The 17,835-nt window shown below is 35.0% G+C and overlaps 1 protein-coding gene across 1 annotated transcript in view; it reads left to right on the top strand.

Annotated features, from left to right (window-relative positions):
• The window catches only part of TAX1BP1 (Tax1 binding protein 1), a 91,048-nt gene that overhangs the window by 39,439 nt on the left and 33,774 nt on the right, over nt 1-17,835 (top strand). The window contains exons 6-12 of the mRNA XM_040259719.1: nt 2,631-2,779; nt 2,874-2,964; nt 7,963-8,148; nt 14,692-14,916; nt 15,458-15,604; nt 15,959-16,082; nt 17,338-17,441. Of these exons, the coding sequence (XP_040115653.1) occupies nt 2,631-2,779; nt 2,874-2,964; nt 7,963-8,148; nt 14,692-14,916; nt 15,458-15,604; nt 15,959-16,082; nt 17,338-17,441 (1,026 nt within the window). The remainder of the gene's footprint in view (nt 1-2,630; nt 2,780-2,873; nt 2,965-7,962; nt 8,149-14,691; nt 14,917-15,457; nt 15,605-15,958; nt 16,083-17,337; nt 17,442-17,835) is intronic.

Raw genomic sequence — 17,835 nt, 5'->3', positions numbered from 1 at the left:
AAGTTTCACAGTCTTTTTGTCTGGTTGTTCATAATTGAGAATTGAGGGGAATTGGTAATAGTGGGTCATGGTGATGTGATCCTTCAGTTTAGAAGAAGTCTGCTGCATAAATCTGATATGCTCAAATCTCTTAATCTCCTTTTGTCTCCTTTGTAGTTTCTGTTCTTATCTTGGTGCACAGTGTAGCTGAGTTACTCTTCTCTTTAAGTTTTCTGTTTAAATATTAGGTTTATTGTGCTCTTTTGACATAATTTGCAAATGCTGACCAAATGAATATTTATTTCAAATTTCAAATGTTTTTGAAGACTGTGTTGCAGATTTTACTCTTTAAAAAATATTTTGTATATGCATTTCTATATAGTTTTTTAAAGGAAAACATGGTTCTTAGTTATTTGTATGTACACTAAAGGCTTTGATATCATTTTCATGCTAGGGAAGACTTAGACACATTGAAAATGCTTATCCTTCATTCAGATATGAATGCAACATGCCTGCAGAATAATCCCCACTTTGGTATTTTATGCCTTTTATAGTGCTCTTAGAAGCTAAGAAGCTCTTAAGTGTTTTTAAAGGTACCACAAAAAGGTTCTGAGACTCTCAAGTTACAATTCAAATTAATTTGTGATTCACTATAGAGTTAATGGGGAAACAGTGGAAACAGTGTCAGACTTTTTTGGGGGGGGCTCCAAAATCGCTGCAGATGGTAATTGCAGCCATGAAATTAAGATGCTTACTCCTTGGAAGGAAGGTTATGACCAACCTAGATAGCATATTGAAAAGCAGAGACATTACTTTGCCAAAAAAGGTCCGTCTAGTCAAGGCTATCGTTTTTCCAGTGGTCATGTATGGATGTGAGAGTTGGACTGTGAAGAAGGCTGAGGGCCAAAGAATTGATGCTTTTGAACTGTGGTGTTGGAGAAGACTCTTGAGAGTCCCTTGGACTGCAAGGCGATCCAACCAGTCCATCCTAAAGCAGATCAGTCTTGGGTGTTCTTTGGAAGGAATGATGCTAAAGCTGAAACTCCAGGACTTTGGCCACCTCATGCGAAGAGTTGACTCACTGGAAAAGACTCTGATGCTGGGAGGGATTGGGGGCAGGAGGAGAAGGGGACAACAGAGGATGAGATGAACCCCGGGATATGGTGATGGACAGGGAGGGCTGGCCTGCTGCAATTCCTGTTCAGAGAGAGCATTTGATAAAAATAAAATGTAGAAAGCAGTTTAGAAACCTCTCCTTATCAATCAGCAAGACAAATACTGAAAATGTCAGATTTTAAAGAATCATTGGATAGTGACAACTGTTAAAGCTGAATGAGTAAATATTACCTGTTTTCTGGGATTACAGCATTGAAATCAGAATAGCATTTAGTTTTTCATATCAGTCTTTGGTTTATGTTGCAAATTCAGTAAGGCAAGAAGTTGTTTTGAGCAAAATTAAAACCAATAGAAGGTTATCTGACCATTGTTGTGATAAGCTTCTTAATGAATTATGTTGTTCTTAGATGCAATGATGTAATTTTCGTATTCTAATAAGATTAAAATGATATTTTACCTGTAAGTAAAAAATTTTGTTACTTGATGAAAATCAATTTTCATTAGCATATAGATACTGTAGATAGCGTATTTTCATTGGCATATAGATACTTCATAACATTTGATACATTTAAATTGGCAGAATGGTGATTTTCTTTAGTTTTTGTTGTTGGATTGATGGGTAGTACTTTCATTAATAGGAAAGTTTTAAATTAATTTTTAATAAGCACAATTTGTCTTAATTTATTAGTTCTTTGTATAGTTTCCCATAACTGTGGAAGCCTCCAATGCACTATATATTATTTGATTCTCATAATTTTATGAACTAGGCACTAAAAAGGCCTTATTATCTCCTTTTTGCACATTATAAAACAAGCCTAGGGAGAGGCTTGATGAAATTCTTGTAAGTTAGTTAATTGTCTTAGTTGATGTGATAAGATTTTTTAGTTATCTATTTAAGATGGTAAAGAATCTGCCTGCAAGGTGGGAAACCTGAGTTCAGTGCCTAGATCAGGAAGATCCTCTGGAGAAGGGAGTGATTTCCCACTCTAGTATTCTTTGCTGGAGAATTCCATGAACAGACGATCCTGGTGGACTACAGTCAGTGGGGTTGCAAAGATTCAGACATGATTAAACAATTAACACTTTGACAGTACCCATTGTACTTTCATAATTATCAGTGGTGCTTACTGACTTATGCTAGAAGAAGTGGGTGTTAACCTTGGTTAATATCATGAAAACTGTTTGTCATTGGAGTAATAGTGGAAAGCAAGATGTGTTAAAAAAAAAAAAAAAAACCCAAAGTGACTAATTTTCAAGTTTTTTCCTCACTTTCTTTGCCTGCCCTCTGGTGGAGAAAGTCCTGAAATCATCCCACAGAGTGTGTGAAAAGTCCAGGAGAAAAGTTAGTAATTGTTTAATTTAGTATTTAAAAAGTTTATTGTATGTTACCATTTCAGGTTTAGTTTTTATTCTTATAAAGTTTGGAGGGGACAAATGAGGGATTAAAATTTTAAGGATGGATTTCTTAGAAATATACAAATTTGTATTTCTGATTATGTTTCTGTTTCTCAAAATATTTTATTATTGTTTCTAAGGCTCTTACTGAAGTCTCACAAAGTTTAAAAATGGAAAATGAAGAATTTAAGAAGAGATACAATGATGCTACGTCCAAAGCTCTCCAGCTTGAGGAAGATATTGTGTCAGTGACTCATAAAGCGATTGAAAAAGAAACTGAATTAGACAGGTATTTCTAATATTTTAAAAACATCTTCATGTTTTAAAAATGTTTTAAGAAAGTTGTTTTTTTTTTATGTTAATGTTATTTGACTTTAACTCAGTTTAAAGGACAAACTCAAAAAGGCACAGTATGAAAGAGAACAACTTGAATGTCAGTTGAAGACAGAAAAGGATGAGAAGGAACTTTATAAGGTAATTTATTCCTTACATTTTTATTAGTTATCTTTTGCTGTGTAGCATATTGCCCCAAAACTTAGTGTTCAGGAATTTGGGAGCAATTTAGCTGAGTGTTTCTGGCTCAGAGTCTCTTGTGTAGTTGCAATCAAGATGTTGGCAAGGGCTGAAGTCAGCTAAAGGCTCTCAGTTAGAACTGGGGGATGTGCTGTCAGAGTGGCTCACTTACATGACTTTTGGCAGGAGGCCCTTCAGTTTCTCGGAATGTCGCCTCTTCAGTGGCTGTTTGAATGTCCCCACAATATGGCAATCAACTTCCCTCAGAGTGAGCCGTACAAGGGAGAGCAAGGAGGAAATCAATGCATTTTATGACCTGGTCTGCAAGTTGAGCACTGATGCTTCTTCTTTATCTTACTAATTAGAAGCAAGTCACTCCAGCTGATACTGGAGAGGGGAATTAGGCTCCACTTCTTTGAGAGGAGAATCAAAGGATTTAGCGATATATTTTTAAACTACCTCATTGTATATAGTCCCTAAAAGTTTTCAGGAAGTTTAAGTTACTGGTGTTTTAGATACTTAGCAGGTAATGTATAATAAGTCAGAGATTTTTTAATGGTAATAAGATAGCTGTTGATCAGGATTTGTGCGACTAATTTTCCCCTTTTAAGAATATATAAATGTTAGTGAGAGGATTAATTTATTTCAGTGGTGATCATATTTTAGTTTGCCTTTTGGAATTATCTAAGAGACTTTCATTTTAAAAAAGGATTCTGTAGACAAATCTTCACCTTTTAGAGTTTTTTCTCCTTTCCTGTTTAAGCAGCTCTAAAATAGGATAGTGAGCGTTAGTTGTCAGTATTGTGGATACATATTGGTACTTACTTATTTTAAGGGTTCTTAAGCAGTTCTTGAAGGCAGTTCCAGATTAGGAATTTAAGAACATTCTGAGTTAAGTATTACTTGGATAGATTTAATCTCTTTATTAGTTAGAAGAGAACAGCACTCATTTATGTAATTATGGTATATGTTAATAAAACATAACTTCATATATTCAGTATTTGAGAGTCTCGTCTCAATTTGCACTAAAAATGTAGAGTATGATTTATTTATTGCCAGTAGGTTTTCCCCTCCTTCTTATTAAAAAATAACTATTCACTTATTTATATTTATTGATAAGCTTGGTGCCATCATTGGGTACCCAAGTATGAAATTCCAAATCTTTTCTGAGAATCCTTCATTTTTATTGAGGTACCATTGACATACAGTACTGTATAAGTTTATGGCATAAGCATAATGGTGTATATCATGGAATGATTACCACAATAAGTTTAGTGAACATTCATTATCTCATATAAATATAAAAGATTTTTTCCCCTTGTGATGGGAACTCTAGGGATTTACTCTCAATAACTTTCATGTATAACTTACAGTGGTGTTAATTTTAGTTACTGTGTGATATGTTACATCCCTAGTACTTATTTATCTTTTAACTGTAAGTTTGTACCTTTTGATTACTTTTATCTAATGCCCCCTCCCTTCACCCTCTGTCTCAGGTAACCACAAATCTGACCTTTTTTTTTTCCATGAGTTTGTTTTTGAAGTTTAATTTGACCCACACAAAACTATATTTAGTTCTGGGTGCACAGCATCGTGATTTTATATTTTTAAACATTTCAAAATGATCACCACAATAAGTCTAGCTACCACTTGTCACCATACAAAGGTATTGCATAATTACTGACTATATTCCACATGCTATCTATTTCATACCTGTGACTGATTCTGTTTTTATAACTGTGTACCTGTTAATCTTCCTCACCTGTTTCTCTAATCCCCCAGCCAGCAACCACTTGTTAGTTCTCTTCATCTGTCATTCTTTTTTATGTTCATTTGTTCTGTTTTTAGATAACACACGTAAATGAAGTAGCATGGTGTTTGTCTTTGATTTATCTCACTTAGGTCCTTCCATGTTGTTGCAGATGGCAAAGTTTTTCTTTTTTTATGGCTGAGTAATATACCGGTGTGTGTGTGTGTACACGTACACACAACATCTTCTTTATCCTTTCATCTGTTGATGAGCACTTAGGTTGCTTTCATATGTTGGCTATTGTAGATAATACTGCAGTAAACATAGGGGTATTTATATCTTCTCAAATTAGTGTTTTGTTTTCTTCAGATAAATATCCAGGAGTGGAATTGCTGGATCATATGGTTCTATTTTTTAACTTTTTGAGGAATCTCCCTACTGTTTCTCCATAGTGACTGCACCAATTTACATTCCCACCAGCAGTGTGGAGGGGTTCCCTTTTCTCCACATTATTGCCAGTACTTGTTATTTGTTGTCTTTTTGTTAGTAGCCATTCTCAAGACTGAGGTGGTGTATCATTGAGGTGAGGTGTTTGATTTGTATTTCCATGATGATTAGTGATCTTGAACACGTTTTCATTTGCCTGTTGATCTTCTGTATGTCTTCTTTGGGGAAATGCCTGTTCAGGTTCTCTGCCTGTTTTTTGATCGGGCTTGTTTTTTTGATATTGAGTTGTATGGGCTCCTTGTGTATTTTGCATGTTAACTCCATGTTGGTTGGATATACTTCAGGTATCTTTTCCCATTCAGTAGGTGTCCTTTTCATTTTGTTGATAATTTCCTTTGCTGGGGAAAGGCTTTTTAGTTTGATGTAGTACCATTTGTTTTATTTTTGCCTTTGATTCCCTTGCCTGAGGAGGCATATCCAAATTTTTTTGCTAAGACCGGTATCAAACAATCTACTGCCTTTGTTTTCTTCTAGAAGTTTTATGGTTTCAGGTTTTACATTTAAGTCTTTAATCCATTTTGAGTTTATTTTTTTTTACATATTTGGTGTGAGAAAGTAGCTTAGTTTGATTCTTTTGCATGTAGCTGTCTAGTTTCCCCAACACAGTTTGTTGAAGAAACTCTTTTTCCCTGTTGTAATATTCTTGCCTCCTTTGTCATAGACTAATTGCTTCTATGAGTGGGTTCATTTCTGGGCTCTCTGTTCTATTGATCAGTGTGTCTGGTTTTGTCCACTACCATACTGTTTTGATTACTCTAGCTTTGTAGTATACAAAGTATAGTTACTGTGATATACTGCATTAAAAAAATAAAGATTATATGATCATCTCAGTACATGCAGGAAAAGCTACTGTCAAAATTCAACATATGTTTGTGATAAAACTTCTTAACAAAGTGGTTAAGAGAGAACATACCTCAACATAATAAGAGTCATATACTACAGGGCCACAGCTAACATCATAATGTACTCAGTGGTGAAAAGCTTGAAAAGTACTTCCTCCAAGATCAGGAACAAGACAAAAATACCCACTGTCATCACTTTTATTCAGCATAGTATTGGAAGTCATAGCCATCGTGATCAGACAAAGAAAGAAAAGGAATTCAAATTGCAAAGGAAGTAGTAAAACTGTCACTATTTGCAGATAACATTATACAGAAAATCCTAAAGATGCCACTGAAAACTTGCTGTTCATCAGTGAGTTTGGTCAGGTTGCAAGATACAAAAATAATACAGAGAATAATAATAATCATCTGCATTTCTGTATACTAACAGCAAACTCTTGGAAAGAGAAATTAAGAAAACAATCCCATTTACAGTCAAAAAGGGTAAAATGTCTAGGAATAAATCTAATGAATAAAAGCCCTGTAGTGAGAACAGACAATGATGAAGAAAAAAATGAAGGTAACATATATGGAAAGATACACCGTGCTCATGGATTGGAAGAATTAACATTGTTAAAATGACCATACTACCCAATCTACAGATTCAGTGCATTCTATCAAAATATCAATGATATTTTTCACAGAACTAGAACAAATAATTCTAAAATCTGTATGGAAAAACAAAAGACCCTGAATAGTCAAAACAGTCTGGAGAAAAACAGCTGGAGGTATCAGGCTCCCTTATTTCAAACTATACCACAAAACTACAGTTGTTTCCCTCTTATTTGGGGTCGGTTAATTCTTTTTTAAATCTTAAAAAATTTTTGCTTTGAAAATTAAAAAAAAAAATCGAGTCTACTCTGCACCTCATTGCAGAACATAGAAACGTTTTGCATGTTTATGGGTTATACCCATTCTTTTTCTTGGGACAACCATCTTCAGAGGATGAGAGAGAGAGAGAGAGAGAGAGTGTGTGTGTGTGAGAGAGAGAGAGAGAGGAGAGAGAGAACAGGAGATAAAATAGTAAAAGACTCACTGGTGGATGATTTTATGGTTTGACTCTTTAAGGAGTAGTTCCCAAATAGAATATTTGGTTTTTGAACAGATTTTGTGAAAAAGGGAAATATTAATAATACTGATATCTAAGGAAAGTTGCAGTTGCATACTGCAGTTGAAAGTTGCAGTATGCAGTTGCATACAGTATTTTTTTAAAAACTTTCAACTGCAGTTTAAATTTTAAAGATACTTGTTACAGAATTTGATTTGCATATGTACTGTGAATAGCAGCAGCCAGAGTTCCTGGGAAAAATCAATATAGTTGGGTTAATTAGTCAATAAATGTATTTTTAGGGACATAGGAAGTAAATGACAGTACTTTTTCCATAAGCAAGAAATTTAATTGCTTAAGGTATCATTCTTGAATGTACTTCGTTTTTCTTGAATCTGGTCATACCTTTATATATGAATATGCATGTAACATGTTTCCCCAAAAGAACAACCAAATTCATTTGTAATTTTAAAGAGAACTAATGTAAAATTAGTAAAAGGGAAGATTTTAGAGATCAGGTAATGTTAGACCTTAGAATTAATCTCTGTGGAAAACTAAAACAACAGTAGCAAAACTCAGAAAAGTTGTGTTCTGCTTCCATATACTTGGGTAATTGTTTGGCAGAATTTGCTTTCCTGACTCCTTGCTTAGTGAGTTTTTCCTTTCCTTGATCATATTTGGGTTAGAGATAAATAGTGATACTTTAAATTATTGAGTAACTTAGGCTGTGGAGTTAGAAAGAATATTCTTGGCATTTTCAATCACTGTTTCAGGTACATTTGAAGAATACAGAAATAGAAAATACCAAGCTTGTGTCAGAGGTCCAGACTTTAAAGAATTTAGATGGGAACAAAGAAAACATGATTACTCATTTCAAAGACGAGATTAGCAGACTACAGTTCTCATTGGCTGAAAAGGAGAATCTGCAAAGGACCTTCTTGCTTACAACCTCAAGTAAGGTAAGTACTTTTGCAATATGCATTTGAAGATTGTAAAATATTATCTCTGTTAAATGTATACAGTGTGGTTTTTATTTTTACTCTTTACTCCCCTCAACTTCTGTTTTGGAAAAAGTTCAGACTTCTAGAAGAGTTGAAAGGACAGAAAATTGAATACATATATCCTTCAGTATTTTGCTACCTTTATCTCTCCCATTTATATGCCCCCCATAAGCCATTTGAAAGTCAGTTGTAGGCATTGACATTTCATCCTAAATATTTTTGAAAGTCTCTCTTATCAACAGTTACATTCTTCTGTAGATCCATAATACCTAAGAAATGTCACCTAAGAAATTTTATATTGATATGATAATAGTCATACTTGTATATGGGGCTTCCCAGGTGGTGCTAGTGGTAAAAAATCCATCTGCTGGTGCAGGAGACGCAAGACGTGGGTTTGATCCCTGGGTTGGGTAGATCCCCTAGAGTATAGGAAATGGCAACCCACTCCAGTATTGTTGCCTGGAAAAATTCCAGGTCCAGAGGATCTTGGTGGTCCATGGGCTTGCAAAAGAGTCCATGGAGTCACAAAAGAGTTGGACACAACAGCACGCATGTGCACATGCAGGCACACACACACACACATGTATGTAGTTTTAGTCCACATTAAAATTAGTCCACTTATATTTTTGTATAACCTTAAAAATTTCTTGATCCTAGGTAGTCAGAAACCATACATTAATGATTATTGTTATATTCTCGGTCTGCTTTAATACAGAACAGTGTCCTTAAACCTTTTGTCTGTGATGACATTGATAGTTTTGAAGAATTCAGACTTGTCTGAGAGAATGTTCTATATTCTAGTTTTGTCTGTTGTTTCCTCATGACTAGATTCCAGTTACATAGTTTTGGCAAGAAAAAGATGTTTTGTACATTCCGTTGCAGTTACATCAGAAGTCGTATTATACCAGTTCCTTTCTTTCTGATGTTAGGTTTAATCTGTTGTTTAAAGTTATGTCTGCTTATCTCTCTGTTACGTTGGTGTCTTTCCTTCTTTGTGATTTATTGAATAATCTGGGATAATACTTCGAGATCATGAGAACATCCTTCTCCTCAATACTCTTTGACCAGTGTTTTTTATACTTCGATGATCTTTACCTGTATCAGTTATTACATTAATGATTGCAAAGTGGTGATTTTAAAAAATTGTCATTCCCTCTGTTTATTAGTAGGTATTCTTTTATAATGAGGTGGTTCCCTTTTGTTCTATTCCTTTTTTTTTTTAAAATCACGATAGACTCCTTGATTAATTTTTGTTCAGTATATTATACATCATCATTCTTTTTTATCTTAAGTTGTCCTAAGCTAGGGGGGAGCATTTTCAGACCTACATTTGTATCTTTCTGATATATTCCCCCTAATGCTTTGAATACTTCCTCGTTTTGTGGTTAGAACTTTGTGTTAGGTTTTAGTTTTAGGTTCAGACCTAAATCTGGTATTACTGAATTCTCCAAAGAGCCTGATTTTTTTTTTATATTTGAGAAAGGTATTTCAAAACCAAGAACTGAATCCTTTTGCTGCTTTGCATTTTAATTAGATATTTTAAGTCTTAAATTTATATCGATATCTCCAATTCAAATCCAGTACTTCCTAGGGCTCTTCTTTATCTTCCTCCTTTCCATACTTATGTATACCTTCTCCCAGCTTCCAAAAGTGAAAGTGAAAGTCACTCAGTTGTGTCCGACTCTTTGCGACCCCAAGGGAATTCTCCAGGTTAGAATACTGGAGTGGGTAGTCTTTCCTTTCTCTAGGGGATCTTCCCAACCCAGGGATGGAACCCAGGTCTCTTGCTTTGCAGGCAGATTCTTTACCAGCTGGGCACAGGGAATCCCAAGCATACTGGAGTGGGTAGCCTATCCCTTCTCCAATGGATCTTCCTGACCCAGGAATTGAACCGGTATCTCCTGCATTGCAGGTGGATTCTTTACCAACTGAGCTATCAGGGAAGCCCCCACAGCTTTCAAACGTTATATTTATTCGTGTTGTTTAACCAGCTTCCCTGGTGGCTTGGATGAATGTTCCTGCAATGCAGGAGACCTGGGTTTTGATCTCTGGGTTCAGAAAATCCCTTGAAGAAAGAAATGGCTACTCACTCCAGTATTCTTGCCAGGAGGATCCTGTGGACAGAGGAGACTGGAGGGCTGTACAGTCCATGGACCTGCAAAGAGTCGGACACAGTTGAGTGACTAACACTTTAACTTTTTCAACTAGCTGCACACACCATTAGTTTCAGAATTATTATCTCAACACCATTTCCATCAGTATCTCTGCTAAATAAAAACTAAGATTTTCCAGATTTTATCTTAATATATTCACTAAGGGCATAGAGAGTTCAGTCCAGTCGCTCAGTCATGTCCGGCTCTTTGCAACCCCATGGACAGCAGCACGCCAGGCCTCCCTGTCCATCACCAACTCCCGGAGCTTGCTCAGACTCATGTCCACCGAGTTGGTGATGCCGTCCAGCCATCTCATCCTCTGTTTTCCCCTTCTCCTGCCTTCAGTCTTGCCCAGCATCAGGGTCTTTTCCAGTGAGTCAGTTCTTCGCATCAGGTGACTAAAGTATTGGAGTTTCAGCTTCAGCATTGGTCCTTCCAATGAATTCAGGACAGATTTCCTTTAGGATTGACTGGTTGATTTTCCTTCAGTCCAAGGGACTCCCAAGAGTCTTCACCAACACCACAGTTCAAAAGCCTCAATTCTTTGGCGCTCAGCTTTCTTTATAGTCCAGCTCTATATTGACAGGGGCTCTGGGTGCAGCAGACTTGGGTCACACAGCCTGTGGCGTAAGGATGTACAGAGTACCAGGTTCAAAAGTTACTTGAATTAATTTTTTTAAACATTTATATTATGCATTTGTAATATAGTTCAGTTTTTTGTTTTTGTTCTTGTAATCTTTTAATTTTATTTCTTGAATATGTAAAATAGTTGTATCATTCAGAAGTCAAAATGAAATTAAAAATTTACTTTTCCTTAAAAACCCTTTCTTGGGGTGGGAGGAAGGTTCAAGAGGGAGGGAACATATGTATACCTGTGACTGATTCATGTTGATGTATGGCAGAAAACAACACAATATTGTAATTATCCTCCAATTAAAAATAAATTATAAAAACCCTTTCTTACCTGTTTTCATAGGTAAAACATTTTCTTTAGTTTCCAGTATATTCTTCGTGTTTGTTTTTACAAAAATAAACTTGGTGCATGTGTGTGCATGCACATACCCTTCTCTGTCTCCTTTCTTTAAGTGAAAGTGGCTCAGTTGTGTCCGACTCTTTGTGACCCCGTAGACTACAGTCCATGGAATTCAGCAGGCCAGAATACTAGAGTGGGTGGCCTTTCCCTTCTGCAGGGCATCTTCCCAACCCAGGGATCGAACCCAGGTCTTGCACATTGCATGTGGATTCTTTACCATCTGAGCCACAAGGGAAGCCCCCTTTCTTTAAAGGGGGATATTGTTTATACTCTTTTTCCCTTTGCTTTTCTTTTCCTTTTGCTTTTCTTGAACTATATATAGATGGGAAATCATTCCGTATCAATTCATAGAGATCTTCCCATTTAAAAAAAAATGGGTATAAGTACTATGTTGTATAAATTTAATTTGATTTATTCATTATAATTGGAATAGTTTTATGTGGTTTTCAGTAGTTTGCTATTGAATACACTCAGATATAATTAATGTAATACCTAAAACATCAGATATGTGTGACATTTAGGATTAATGGTTAAGACTCCAGTTACTTTTCAGGGTATTGAATGTAGCAGATTGCAAATGGAAATGTGAGAAGTATGTTTGATGGTTAGTTTTTATTTAATATTTGCTAAGATGCCACTTAAGCAAGACTTCTGTGAGGAAAAACAGTAAAAATAACTCCTAATTGTTAAAAATTTTTTTAAAAAGTATAAAAGCAATACAAAATCATGGTTATAAAAGAAATTCAAGTAGTATGTGGAGTACAAGATAAAAGTAACTGTTTATTTCCCAGATATATCATTATAGAATTTCTCATTTTCCTAGAAGGGAATGTTTGTATAATATTTATACTTTAACAAAAATGTGACTACATACAGTGTTACAAAAACTTTAAAAATTGATAGACTGTCTGGACATCTTGCAGTATGAGTACACATGAAGATCTTCCTCATTCATTAGAACAGTTTAGTAGGGAATCCCCTAGTGGTCCAATGGTTAGGACTCAATGCTTCTCCACTGGCGGGAGCCCAGGTTTAATCCTCTGGAACTCCGATCCTACAAGCTGCATGGATGGGGGGAAAAAAAAAGTACAACAACAGCTTTGTAGTCTCTCTTTTTTATTAAATAGCTGTATAGTATGTAATGTAGTGGAAATGGTGTCAGACTTTATATTTTTGGGCTCCAAAATCACTGCAGATGTTGATTGCAGCCATGAAATTAAAAGATGCTTACTCCTTGGAAGAAGAGTTACGACCAACCTAGATAGCATATTCAAAAGCAGAGACATTACTTTGCCAACAAAGGTCCGTCTAGTCAAGGCTATGGTTTTTCCAGTGGTCATGTATGGACGTGAGAGTTGCACTGTGAAGAAAGCTGAGTGCCGAAGAATTAATGCTTTGGAACTGTGGTGGTGAAGAAGACTCTTGAGAGTCCTTGGACTGCAAGGAGATCCAACCAGTCCATTCTGAAGGAGATCAACCCTGGGATTTCTTTGGAAGGAATGATGCTAAAGCTGAAACTGCAGTACTTTGGCCACTTCATGTGAAGAGTTGACTCATTGGAAAAGACTCTGAGCTGGGAGGGATTGGGGGCAGGAGGAAAAGGGGACGACAGAGGATGAGATGGCTGGATGGCATCACCGACTCAATGGACGCTGAGTTTGAGTGAACTCTGGGAGTTGGTGATGGACAGGGAGGCCTGGCCTGCTGCGATTCATGGGGTCACAATGAGTCAGACACGACTGAGCTACTGAACTGAACTGATGTAATGTTTTTTAGTTGTGTACAATCCTTAGGTGTTATAAAAGCATGATGCAGTAAACATTCTTGTACAGGTATCTAGGCACTTGTATAAATCCCTGTGGAATAAATTGCTCAAAGGACAGTTGCCAGTTTGAGGTTTTAAATTTTCATAATTCAAATGCCTTTCCAAAACATTAGTATATCAACAGTGTATGACATATACTACTGCTAGTAATGGCTGCATAGGTTTTCATTTTATGGAGGGTATATCATAGTTTATAACAAAATTCTCATATTGTTAGAGATTTTTTATTTTTAATAATTTTTCATAATCTTAATATTTTACTTGATCCCTGCAAAACTAACCCTGCCAAACTAAAGCTGTATTTAGGAACTCATGAAAATAAAATTGATCAAAAGCCATGTGTTTTTCAAAGGTGTTGATGAATGTTTCAAAAATCTGATAAAGGCTATATCACTTGCAGATAATAATGAGCCCACATATTTGCAGATGTGCTAATTTTCCTAAACCATCCAGATATTAGAGTTAATTGGTTTTCAGTCTTAGTTTGAAAGAAGAGGAATGGTATTTGTTTTACCTTCTTGGACTGTTGATGAATTGACATTTCTTTCTATGCATAATAGCTATTTAAAGAAATTCATACCTTTCTCCAAATTTCTTTTTTCTTTTGTTTAAAATATTTTCATTTTTTATTGATTAGAAAATATTTTCAATGCTTTTTCCCCCTTTCTGGCATATAGAAACTGATAACATTTATATATTATCTTTATTAATGTTATACTAGAACAGTTGCACTTTGTATGAGTTTATTTCTAGAATAAAGAGGAATGTTGGAATAAGCTAGATTTATTGAGCTCACATTGTCTTGTTTATATTACAGAAAGTGGCAATTTTAACTTTTCAAAGATACTTTTAGGTTTGGAGAAAGGTGCTAATTACAGGTTAGATCATAGAAAACATTTTTTTAACCAAAATTTTTAGAGTTAAAATGAAGTTTTTATAATTACTGTTATTATAAAAAATGAGGGTTAGCAGTTCTAGCTGGAGAGATTCTGAGAGACAGAAGCCTCCATTTGAGTCTCTGTTTAGCCAAGACTGTGAACATTGGTTATGTTGCTTGACTTCCTGTATTTCAGTGTCCTGAATTATACATATAGTGACAGTATTGATACCCAATGCATAGGGTTGCTATATGGGGGTCTCTAAAACAAAGTCACATCTCAGATTTTTTATAGGCTTATATATGGAGAAGAGGGAGGCAGAGGATAAGATGGTTAGATAGCATCACTGACTCAATGGACATGAAAGTGAGCAAACTCTGGGAGATAGTGAACGATAGGGAAGTCTTGGTGTGCTACAGTCCATAGGCTGCAAAGAGTTGGACCCTACTTACAGCAACTGAACGAGCAACAATACTTCATCTCAGTCATGAATAGAAAAGCAATATTTAATTTAAAATTTTAGATCTGTTGAAATAGAAATAAACATTGTTTCTGCTTCTGTTTTTTACTTGAATGGTTTAATTACAAATACATTTATCTGCCTTTCTTCAGGAAGATACATTTATTTTAAAGGAGCAACTTCGTAAAGCCGAAGAACAGATTCAGGCAACTCGGCAAGAAGCTGTCTTTCTGGCTAAAGAACTTAGTGATGCTGTAAATGTGCGGGATAAAACAATGGCAGATCTGCATACTGCACGCTTGGAAAATGAGAAAGTAAAAAAGCAGTTAACTGATGCACTGGCAGAGCTTAAACTAAGTGCTGTGAATAAAGATCAGGTAAAGCCAGTTAATTTTGAATTTCCATTTTGGTCAAAAACTCATTATAAGCTTATGAAAGAGAATGACTTATGCTAAATTAATTGAGGTCAGATTCCTGGTCACAGAACTTTAAATTTCCATTCATTTTGTTTAGTCATTGTAACTTCCTCGGTTGAAATTAATACAAGTTTTTAGAAAATTTTCTGTAAGCAAATTCCTAATGGTTAGTAAACACTGCTTTGATAACAGGTATATATTGCTTTGTTTGGATTTTCTTATTGCAGCATAAAATGGTACTGTGGTTATTTAACAGAGTAATGCTTAGTTCTCAGGAGGTAGATAATTCTTTTCTAGTTTTTTTCTTTAATAAACCTTAGTCCTTGGAATATAAAGCTGAAATTATTAGGAGAGCTAATGTGACTCTGTAGCCAAAACTTCAAAACAAATAACATTAATTGTCAAGAGAGAAAAAAGTGAAAATGAAATTGGATTTATGACCACATTATGAGATATGAGACTTTTATGTTTCTCTTAGAGAAAAAGTTTATTTGTTTTTTAGGAGAAGACTGATACACTGGAACATGAACTGAGAAGAGAAGTTGAGGATCTGAAACTTCGTCTTCAGATGGCAGCAGATCATTATAAAGAAAAATTCAAGGAATGCCAAAGGCTCCAAAAACAAATAAATAAACTTTCAGACCAATCGGTAAGTGTAATTCATCATAGTAAAATAATTCCTTCATCAATATTTTTGTTTGAAAATCAGACTTATAATATTATACCTTTTGAATATAATTTCTCTCTGCTTGATGTCACATTATTGGCTCAATGTTGTTGTGATACATTTTTTTTTTAATTGGTAATTTTTATTTGTTGGAGAAATAGAATGTTCTCTTGTAATATTTAGTCAGTGAAGGGATGTGTGTAACTTTTAGACTTTGACCTTTAAGACAGCAATAGCTTTGTGGACTTCCAGGATTTATTTATAAGATACATAGTTACTGAAGGAAGGATAGATATGCAACTCATTTAATAGTTGATTGTTAACAATTTTGAATAGGTTAATAGCAATAGTGTCTTCACAAAGAAAATTGGGAGTCAGCAGAAAGTGAATGATGCCTCAATAAACACAGACCCAGCTACGACTGCCTCTACTCTAGATGTAAAGCCACCGCCTTCTACAGGTAGAAATCTTTTAGACTTTTTGTATAAAGTGTTCTGCCTTGAAAAATATTTATGCTTGTTTATACTGCTTGTTTCATATGTAAGAATTTTAGGGAGCTTGTAAAATATTCTTGTAAGTCAGGGATTGAGGCAAAGGGAAAGTAAGGTCTAAAAGTCACCCATGTGGTGAATATACGAAATATGAGTGTAAACTCATGTTTATCTTTGTGAGCGTGTTCTCAAGTGTTAATTAAATGAGCTTGTGTTTTTAAGTGCAAATGCTTATAGTATTTGGTCTGTAGGAAAAGAGCTAAGAATTGAAATTTTAGCTAGCTAAAATAGCAAATTTTAAAAATAATTTTAATATTTCCCTAAATGTGTGGAATTTTGAACCATTTATGGCACTTTTAATTGTATAGGTCTGTGGAGGGAAAGTTAAAAATCCCTTTAGTTCTATTCACATTTCTTTCTTGTCTTGTTTTTGTTTTGTTTTGGCTGCTTCGGGTCATTAGAGTATTTTCCTTGTTAGTACACCTGTTGATGGATAAGTTAAAATTTTTATTAGCTTATTAACTTTTAGAATGGATTAGAGAGACATAGTGGGTACATGAACAACATGAAAATTTAAATTAACTCTAGGTTTTTGTTTGTCCTAGTGTCTTTTTTTCACCTTATGTTAAAGATGACACAATAACAAAAATAAATGCTAGAGTATATAAAGTATATTTAATTGTATAATGTTTGGGGCAGTTGATGTTTTAGACTTAATAAATGTATTGTAAATTTTGTATACTATTAAATGTTTAGATTCAACTGCTGTGGAAATAGGATCCTGCCTTTCATTTCTATACGGTATTAATAGAAGTACTGAGAAAGGTGTTATATTGACTTAAGACTTACTGAATAGTATGAAGGATTAGAAAAATGGCTTAAAATCTTTTCTCAAAGAATGTGGCTTTCCTATATATCTTATATAATGAATATATAAAGAACAATTTTTGTGGCATTTTAGAATATTTTTAGCTAGCAATTTTTTTCTTTATTGAATGTGAACTTGATTCTAGCCAAACTATAGTGAAATTCTCATCTAATGTTTATATTGTTCCTTCTTTATTTACTTAGTGTATGAATAGATGGTTTTGAATAAATGTTTTGAATTAGATGTTTCTCTCCTTTAGGATTCCATTTATTTCACAGTATACTGACCTTCAAGTCAGGAAGCTAATATACTGAGCAAAGTAATTTTTAGTAATCTTATTTTCTGCCTTGTTACAGCTGAGACAGATTTTGACAGCCTAACTAAGGGACAAGTCTCTGAAATGACCAAAGAAATTGCTGACAAAACAGAAAAATATAATAAATGTAAACAACTCTTGCAGGTAAGCTAATTCCCTTGTAAGGAAGAGATATGTCAAATGTAATGGCTTAGCTTATCTTTATTGTTTTGATTGGGTATCCCAGGGTTTGTTTCTTTCTCTTGTTTTTTAAGGGGGATTGCGGAGGTGGCTCTAGGACACGGGCGTCAGTAGTTGCAGCACATAAGCTCTGCAGTTGCAGTGCATGGGCTTAGTTGTTCTGAGAGCTTCCTGCACCAGGGATCAAACTGGTGTCTCCTGCATTTGCAGGTGGATTCTTTACCACTGAGCCACTAGGGAAGCCCTCAAAGTTTCTTTACCCTTGTATCCTGATGTTTAGTTTCACTTTTGAAGTGGGGGGTGTTCTGTGTACCTATCCATGTAGGCATGTGTGTAAAATCATGATCTAGGGAATTCC

The sequence above is a fragment of the Oryx dammah genome, unplaced genomic scaffold, assembly GCF_014754425.2.
Source record: "Oryx dammah isolate SB20612 unplaced genomic scaffold, SCBI_Odam_1.1 HiC_scaffold_18, whole genome shotgun sequence".
Classification (NCBI taxonomy): domain Eukaryota; kingdom Metazoa; phylum Chordata; class Mammalia; order Artiodactyla; family Bovidae; genus Oryx; species Oryx dammah.
Note: the sequence above shows the minus strand (reverse complement) of the source record. Positions and strands in the feature narration are given on the sequence as shown.